The 9,020-nt window shown below is 38.3% G+C and overlaps 2 protein-coding genes across 3 annotated transcripts in view; one reads left to right on the top strand and one right to left on the bottom strand.

Annotated features, from left to right (window-relative positions):
• The window catches only part of tm9sf5 (transmembrane 9 superfamily protein member 5), a 13,825-nt gene extending 11,215 nt beyond the window's left edge, over positions 1 to 2,610 (bottom strand). For both annotated transcript variants that reach the window (XM_020595417.1, XM_020595427.1), the window contains exons 1-4: positions 2,324 to 2,610; positions 974 to 1,041; positions 779 to 872; positions 530 to 657 (exon numbers count right to left, since the gene is read on the bottom strand). In XM_020595417.1, the coding sequence (XP_020451073.1) occupies positions 530 to 657; positions 779 to 872; positions 974 to 1,041; positions 2,324 to 2,452 (419 nt within the window). In that variant the 5' untranslated portion in view covers positions 2,453 to 2,610. The remainder of the gene's footprint in view (positions 1 to 529; positions 658 to 778; positions 873 to 973; positions 1,042 to 2,323) is intronic.
• A 1,405-nt stretch (positions 2,611 to 4,015) lies between these two features.
• rbmx (RNA binding motif protein X-linked) lies at positions 4,016 to 8,936 on the top strand. The gene is given in 10 exon segments (XM_020595851.1): positions 4,016 to 4,121; positions 4,483 to 4,570; positions 4,572 to 4,600; positions 5,061 to 5,167; positions 5,245 to 5,410; positions 5,544 to 5,687; positions 5,953 to 6,067; positions 6,355 to 6,483; positions 6,569 to 6,660; positions 7,478 to 8,936. Coding segments are annotated over 9 exon segments (1,170 nt in total). The 5' UTR covers positions 4,016 to 4,121; positions 4,483 to 4,499; the 3' UTR covers positions 7,795 to 8,936.
• Positions 8,937 to 9,020: the final 84 nt, after the last annotated feature.

Here is a 9,020-nt window from a genome sequence, read left to right as displayed (position 1 = left end):
GAATGTTAACACTTTGTAATAATTCTTTAGTATATTACTTGTGTGGTGTAGAAGATAATTATTTAAGAATGTAATTATGTAAGAATGTTAACACTCTGTTATAATTTTTTTAGTATATTACTTGTGTGGTGTAGAGGATAATTATTTATGTAGATTTACTGCTTGCAAACCAATGATGGTAAGATGATGTCATGGGGTAGGACTGGATAAGTCTGACTTCTTCCTACTCCATTCAAGCATGTACTAGGTATAAGCAAATTGATATTGGATTAGCATTTGTTGGATATGTGTAAAATGATGTGTGTTGACATATCAACTGTCTTTACATGCTTGAAAGAATAAATCAAATTTAAAAAAAAAACAAAAAAAAAACTGGTTAATCTTGAAAAGCAACTTGATAAATGCAGCCTGTGGTCATGGCTGTTTGCTGACAATGTTTCTTTATTGCCAAGACACAAATAAAACCTCTATACTACAAATGCTGTAACTGACAAACAAATAATTATAATACAGTATATATTTTACCAACCAGTGATGCTGGTAGTTCAGCTGCATTCCCATCTTGAGAAAATCCAGTTTGATCATGTCATCCTGGTTGCCCTTCTTGTAGTTTTTTGTGCACACATGCTTGCATTTAACATCTTGTTTGAATTTGAACTGTAAAAGGAAAATGAGTCATGTTGCATCAAGAGAGTAAATTAGACACATGAAGTTGAGAGTCTAAAAACAAGAAATAACATAACAACTGCACATGCTTAGATTTTCTGCCAACACCCACCTTGTATGGTGAAGACTCAATGCGTTCACCAAAGAGCACCTGCCCCAGGTTTTCAGAAGGCCTCATTTCCTTGGCATCTTTGCAAAAGTCAAACCTTTAATATAGTCCCAGAATGACAAAGTGAAAATATGATACCAAGTTAGAAAACATGTATCCAGAAATTGCACAAAGAGCATCAACATAAATGGCACTTACATCTCATATTCATAAGGCAGGACTGACTCCACTGAGTCCAAGCGATTGACAAACAGCTGAATCGTAGTCTGTAAAGAAGCCCAAAAAAAAAGTGTTTTTTTTTTAGGCTATATTTCTTGAACAAAAACCAAGTGAGCTATAAACAGCCAAAATCATTGCTATGAGTAATTGGCAAGCTGAAGGTTAACAGGATACTAATGTTAATAAAATAACTGAGTCCTAAGCATGACTAAGTTGAGGTATCGCTATGCTGAACCCAAACATAAAGTCAAAAGTTTGGAAATACCTTCTCATTCAGTGTTTTCCCTTGGTTTCTATTATTTTCTACATTGTAGATGAATACATAAGACATCAAAACTATGACATAATATAAATGTTTCATATTCAGATTCCTCAAAACAGTCTCTGTGTACCTTGATGACAGCTTTGCACACTAATAGCAATATCATAACCAGCTTCATAAGACTGTAATTGTTTACAATTCAAGGTTGTGCTTTGTCAAAAGTTAACTAGAGCAGTTGCCTATCTTTTTAATGTATCTCAGACCATGACTTGTGTTGTGCAAAGGTAGCATAGGTATATAGCTCAATGTGATCCATCGATCTAAAAAGTTTCAAGAACTTTGAAAGTTTCTTCAAGAGCATTTCAACAAAACATTCAAACATCAATCAGATCATCAAGAGGACCTGATGAGGCCAGTGATGCATCAAATCACCTGGCCTCTACAATCACCAAGCCAGAATGCAAACCAGCTGGTTTGGAATGAGCTGAACCTCACCTGAATGGAAAGCAGCCAATAGATTCTCAGCATATGTGGGGACTCCTTCAAGACTGCTCTAAATGATACCTGCCTCATGAAGCTGATTTAGAGAATGTTAAAAGTTATCAAAGCAAAGGGTGGCTACTTTGAGGGATGTAAATCTGAAACATATTTTACATTGCTTGCTTTTTCTTTATGTGCTAACATTCTCATGGTAGGTTGGTGAAAACCTGACACCACAGAAAGTATCTATACCCTGTGCTATGACAGTGAGTGCCAACAAAAACATTTGAGATAGCAATACACTGTAACGTAGTGCCAGCGTTGCGTCGAGATCTATTCTTAAGTCTTAACCCTAACCTGACTATAACAATCGCGGAGAGTGTTACTTGAAAAACTGTTCTTCTCTATGAGAGAGCAGATTTCGACACAAGAATGGTTCCAGGTAATAGCCTGGGCCTAAGGACAGAAGGCTGGATATATAGCAAGCAAGATTAAGGAAGATAATAAATACAATTATGTCCATTCAAACTTCTGTAGAAAATACACCACATTAAATAAGCACTGTGAATCTTGTAAGTTCACCATACCTGACAATCTTCACTATCTGTGCCGTCTCCACAAAAACTCACTGGAGCTAAACCCGGAAGATAAAACGCCGAGCACGTATAGACTAGTGAATAAAGCAACAAAAAACCAAAGTGTCTCTGGCTCTTCATTTTCTTACAAACACAGTGCTTCGAATATATGGGTATACTTCAGTCAAAAAGTATTCCTTCTTTCAAAGGCAAGAAATGGTTGCTAGCTGTTCACGGCTAACTGGGTCTTTCTAAGTGGGACGCAGTAGATGAGCTGTCCTAGCGTCTGTGACGTTTGGTCAGGTTTTGGCGGAAGCGCTTTTAACACCGGAAGTTAAAGGTTTTGCCTTCGAAATAAATACATACACTAACTAATCTGTTTACTATGTATGAATTCTGCGTTTATAGCTAATGTTATGAGATGAAAAGATCATTTACAAGGTCATTTTATGCACACGCATAGCATAAATACAATTATAAATGCTTACATTTTCAAACTGTGCAACACGTACATCGGTTATGATTTTACTTTGAAAGAATAAAAAATCATTTTGTCTTGGCTGAGAAAATAACGAGGCTGGGCGTTGCTTATGAAGGCAACGTCTTAATTTTTTCTTTCTTTCTTTTGTAAGCAAATATTTTTGCAAGATAGAAAAGCAGTCTATTATAGAATGTCGTATGAAATACCACATTGGTGATACAAAATAATAATAATAAGAGGAAGCAAAAAAAATGGAAAGGGGACTACAATCAGAAACTGAGATTAGGCACTTGACTAGACTAGAAAAACCGGATTGGCTTGTCATATGCGTCAAACTACTCTTTGGGCAAAAGTGCAAAATATAATCTTATTTTACCTTATATATCTTTGTTATCTTAATTGATATCTTTTTAAAAAGGAAAGAACCAGCGTAGCTTGGCTATACTTGTGCACCTGTATAGTTCATGGATGAGATTACAACCGGGTTCCTAAAGGGGCATGATAAAAGGAAAAGATAGTGGAGTAGGAGATGTGGTTGTTGCACCGTTTTGAGGAATGTGTGTATCTTTCAAGTAAATATGATAATATACGCGCAAATAAAATGATTGCAGATATGGCACCTAATGACAGCGTGAACCCAAAGGAAAGAAGTAGGAAGATGAACTAATAGACCGCGTGTGTGTCATCAGCATACTGGTCTATGTCCCAGCTGCCAGGTACTCTCACGCCCATAAAAGAAGGAAGAATAAGATGAAGAATCTATCATAAGAAAAAAATGCCTACAGGTTACACAAGGTTGAATATATCAAGCAAAGAACAATAAAAGTGAGTCAGTCTGTCAAATAAGGAATTGATTTCTGAATAATGGGTTCAACTGAGCAAATAAAATCTCTTGTTCTCATTATTTATTTTCCCACAGCAGTTGGCAAGTGACTACTACTGTGCGCGCGTCATAGGTGCACTCCAGAACTTCATCAATTAACCCTTGTAATCTGTTTAAATAATTAAATGTCCGTTCTGTTCGGGTCCTACAGGGCCGGAGAATCTTTATGGATTCATAAGTCCACATCTACAAACAATTTTTAATCAAAAACAATGCAAAAACCTAGTCATAATCAACAAATGTTAACACTACAGGCTGTATACCTCTGGTTAGTTCATGCTACCGCGCAGTAGTGTAAAGGTGATAAAACAGTTCACAGTTTTGAACTGTAGGAGGCAGTGTTGTATCGAAAGGCGTCGGGACTGCTGGAAACAGAAAGGAAGTTATAGTAGAAGAAGGCGAGAAACCATTGTTCACCGTGGTTTGCTGCGATATAGTGCGGTCAGGTAGATGCATGTTTGCATATTTAATATATGTTATTATACTGTATCATTGTGGTGTACGTTTTATAAGTAAGTTTTTGACGTTCGTAAAGCTAACGCTAAGTGTTTCGTTAGTAGCTGGAATAGTCACTGGCTGGCGTTAGCCAAATAACTAGCTAACGCTACAACTGCTAACGTGTTTATCGCCATTTTGCGCATTCAGCAGCCCAAGACTTTCTCCCACAGTAAGGTAATCATCACGGAGATGTCTAGGTACCCAGAGCAAATATAAAGTTGCTTTAATTTGTGTGCAAATGTTCAAAATATTGTTAACTTTATAGCAGCTTTTTTTTTTTTTTTTTTTTTTTTTTTTTTTTTGCTGCAGCTGGTGGATTTCGCATCATGGCAGAGGCGGACCGACCAGGGAAGCTCTTCATCGGTGGACTGAACACCGAGACTACCGAGAAGGCCGTATTTCAGCAAATATGGCAGGATTGTCGAAGGTGTGAATGGAGCCACTGTTAGCTATTTTACTCTCACTGCACTCGCGCTCTTAATTAATGCCCAGTGCATGTGTCCTACAATAATTGTAATAGCATCAACGCTTTATAAAAACTTCTTTTGTGGTTTATTTTTCAATATTTTCGAAGGAATGGGTTTCTTCAAGGCTAATTTTTTAATGAAGGAATTGTATTTTTTTTAAATGTGTAAATTAGTTTACATATAAAATTTGTACAAATGAAAAACATTTTAAATTTAAGTTCAGAACTTAACATTTTAAATTCAGTACGAACTTTAAATGTAGATAAAGTTTAGTTTAACAATCTATTCATTTCTTATTACTTTGTCCAACTGCAATTGTAACAATATAGGTTGTTGTGCTTTTGTCATACAGCAATGTAATCAGTTTAAGCTATCAGTCACGGAGCACAAGCTCTCGTCTTACTTATTTCCTGATTTCAGTTTTGTTGATGAAGGACCGTGAGACCAACAAATCAAGAGGCTTCGCTTTTGTTACTTTTGACAGTCCAGCAGATGCAAAGGATGCAGCACGTGAGATGAATGGAAAGGTAAATACTATACTTGGATAGCTACGATATTTAAAATATTTGCTTGAAACTTTGCAATTGTAACTCTTCTACCACAGTCTCTAGATGGTAAGCCAATCAAAGTGGAGCAAGCTACAAAGCCTCAGTTTGAGAGTGGTGGCAGGCGAGGACCTCCACCCATGCACTCTCGCAGTCGTGGTCCACCCAGAGGCCCTCGTGGTTCCAGGGGAGGCCCTGGTGGTATGAGGGGCCCACCATCCAGAGGTAAATTTATTTATTTGGGCAGTTTTGTAATATTATAGGTTTTGTACTTTTGTGTACAGTGTCATTGATAGTAATTTTTTGTAATACATCTTTTGAGCTAAGAGTGATAATTGAATTCCTTGTCTGTGAAAAGACTACTATGATAATTCAGGGAATGTAGAACCCTTCTTTAAAGGGATGTCATCCAGAGGTCCCCCTCCGATGAAGAGAGGACCCCCAGTTCGTAATGGAGGTCCCCCACCAAAGAGGTCCGCCCCATCTGGTCCCATGAGCAGGCGTAAGTAAAGTTCTGTTTATACTTACCTCAGTTTAAATATACACAGTGATGTGAGCAATTTAAAAATCTTCACTGGCAGGATTACCACAAAATATTGGATCGTACCATATTTCTCTTGGGTTTATCTAGACTATTGGAACAGATTTAATAACTTTGGTTTTAACGTACCATCTAGCATTCCTACAATTACTTTGATAGGATGCATGTATTTCAAGGTTATTTGGTGATTGGATGAGCTAGTTTGTCTTTACTTTGTGTATTCCAGCACCCATGTCAAGAGACAGGGATCCCTACGGTCCACCCCCTCCTCGCCGAGACTCGATGTCCAGAAGAGATGATTATCCATCACCACGAGATGACCATTACCACTCCAAAGATAGGTAGGACATTTCATATTCTGTTACATTGCACAGTAAATTAAATGTGAATGGAAACTGTGTCCTATATCTGTGAAGACAAAAAAAAACTCCTTTGACAATTTTGAACGTACTTTGAGGTAAAAAAAAAAAAAAAACCAAACTACATTGTAACCATGTAGGTCATAGGTAAACAATCAGTCAACTGAAATGTAATATACTCATAACTATTTAAACTGTTTTGTCAATTGCCAATAATATATTTAATATTGTGGTCACAGCTCTGGATTTATTTATGCTATGTTTCACAGCTACTCCAGTCGGGACTATAATTCTAGAGATTCAAGGGACTATGGCCCTCCTCCCAGAGATTATTCATATAGAGAATATTCCAATTCCAGTTCCCGAGATGACTATGGCTCAGTGCCAAGAGGATACAGGTATATGTATGAGTTGATATGCATGGTTAAAAAGGGAGATTTGAGCTCATTTGGTCATCCAGTAACAACTGTTCTTTTTATGTAGTGACCGCGATGGTTATGGAGGAGGCCGGGAACCTCGCAACTATATGGACCGTCCGAGTGGTGGCTCCTATCGAGATTCATATGATGGTTACGGTAAGATGCGACTCCATGAGTGTAATGACAACAGATAACCACTGTGGCACAGAGAAGAGCTGCACAAATAAGCAGCCATATCATAGCGCTGAACACTGCATTCTCCAGTCACAAGAAGCTGCAGTTTGTCCCCCCCCCCCCCAAAGAAAACGCCTTTGCCTTTTAAAACTTTTTATCTTTCAACCTTTGGCACAACTCTGGTCTGCGATTCAAGATGCATATTTTCATGGTAATAGAAATATATGGCCATTGGCATGTCAACTGAAAAACAAAATTATTATATTGAAATGTGTCCACACATCACTGTCCTTATTACTGCAGCTTTCATCTAAAGAATCAGTATTTGTGGCAGTATCATGCAGAAGTAACGCAGAATGTGCCCCAGAGAGTTTGCAACCTTAAGGAACCCCAAAAAAGTCCTTGGAAACATCCACTGAGCATTCACTATGTGTTGCCTAGCAAAGCACTCCCTCAAGGAGTAACCTTCAAAAAAAACCATCAAGACATCTCTGAGAACGCCGTCCTTACCTGCAGTTCTAACACTTGGATCTCTAAAAGGAAAAATGGCTACTCAAATCACTGGCATGCTGAAATGGGTAACAGTGCCCATTTATTCCCTGTTCATGGATATATTACTCCACATATCAACTAAATATCCACGTAAATTTAAAATCAATAACATGATGGGAACATGTCGTCCTTTAAATTTTTTTTTTTTGTCACTGAATGAATTCTATTGGCACAAAGTAAGCACTTGACAGTGCAAGAAAATGTATAAATTAAACCTTGCCAATTACCTGACCCATTGACCCTGCAGGTAACTCTCGCAGCGCCCCACCTTCACGGGGCCCCCCACCATCCTATGGTGGGAGCAGTGGAAGCAGTCGTTACGATGACTATGGCAGCAGTTCCCGGGATGGCTATGGCAGTCGTGACAATTACCCCAGCAGTCGGAGTGAGCCATATCCACCTAGCCGTGGTGAGCGAATGGGCAGGCAGGAGAGGGGCCCAGCTCCCCCTGTCGAGAGAGGCTACCCTCCTCGTGATTCATACAGCAGCTCAAGTCGTGGAGGGCCACGTGGTGGCCGTGGTGGCAATCGAGCCGATAGAGGAATGGCTCGCAGCAGATACTGAACTGGACTTGGAAGTCAGATTAAAGCAAACATTAGTCTCCGTGCTCAGTAAATACGTGTTTTGGAAGAAATCTGACAGCGCTTTCAAACTAGCCATGTCTAAATCTGTGGAATATGACCCTTAGCTTTGAATTGTCTTGACTTTATCAGTTTTTTTTTAATGTGTAAACTTCTTTTTTTTTTTAAGTATCTCTTGCTCATGTAACAGTACAGTTACCAAGTGAGTGTTAGTTTTTGTACATTCATTGCTGTTTGAATCTGCAATGCCCTATAAGTCTGGCTTTCATACTCTAATAAAGCTTTTAGTTGTACCTTCCCCACTGCTCATCGATTTTCAAAACACCAGACAGCAACATGAATGTTAAGTAACATGATCTTTCCAAAGTTCTTTGTAACACTTAGGTGAGTCTCTGCTCGAACTATATAACAGTCGAGTCAGTTGAGTTCATTCTTAACACAGATGTGCCTCCAAGTGGATGTTACTGTTTTCAAGGGTTAGGCAAATGTTACTGTCAAAACCTGCCAATGTTGTTTCCTTGGAAATGGATCCATCACCCTAGAGCCATTTGATGGCATTCAACGACAAAACCAAAGGCAACAACAAATGCAACTCGACCGATAGTCAACAGCTGGTAAGCAAAGCAAACCTCTTTGTTTCTCATCTGTAAATGAGTTTCTCATTGTCCTGTATTGCAATCTCCACTGAAAGGGTGATGTTCAAGACAACTTTTGCCACAGGAGACAAAAGATAAAGCAGGTCAACTGAATGGGCCTTTTTCATTGTAGTCCCGTATCATCGGCTGAACTTGCCAAAGTAAAGCAGCGCCCCAAGAAGTTTCGTCGTTTTTGCAACAATGAAACTTTAACCAACACAGCCCTGAAAACTCATCATTTTTTCCTAACCAATCATTCAACTTCAGTAAAATGATTGGCAACAGCACATAAAAAAAACAGGTAAAATGTGTAATTTTTAAGTTTTTTTTTTCTTGCTAAAATTGTAAGCCATTTTTAAATTAAGAGCCATTTTCTCAATATCAAAACCCTTCCCACAAGCATGCCAATTCAAACAATGGAGACCTCTGGAAGAACACCATCGTCCTAACTGCCAAACTGGACTCGATCAATAAAAAAAAATAAAAAAAATCACAGTCAGAACAAGGACGACAAAATATTTCAGATATTTTATGAATACACGATCAAGAGAAGGGCAAGACATTAATAAAATGT

The sequence above is a fragment of the Monopterus albus genome, unplaced genomic scaffold (genome assembly GCF_001952655.1).
Source record: "Monopterus albus unplaced genomic scaffold, M_albus_1.0 scaffold2.1, whole genome shotgun sequence".
Lineage (NCBI taxonomy): Eukaryota > Metazoa > Chordata > Actinopteri > Synbranchiformes > Synbranchidae > Monopterus > Monopterus albus.
This window is presented reverse-complemented; position numbering and strand designations above follow the sequence as displayed.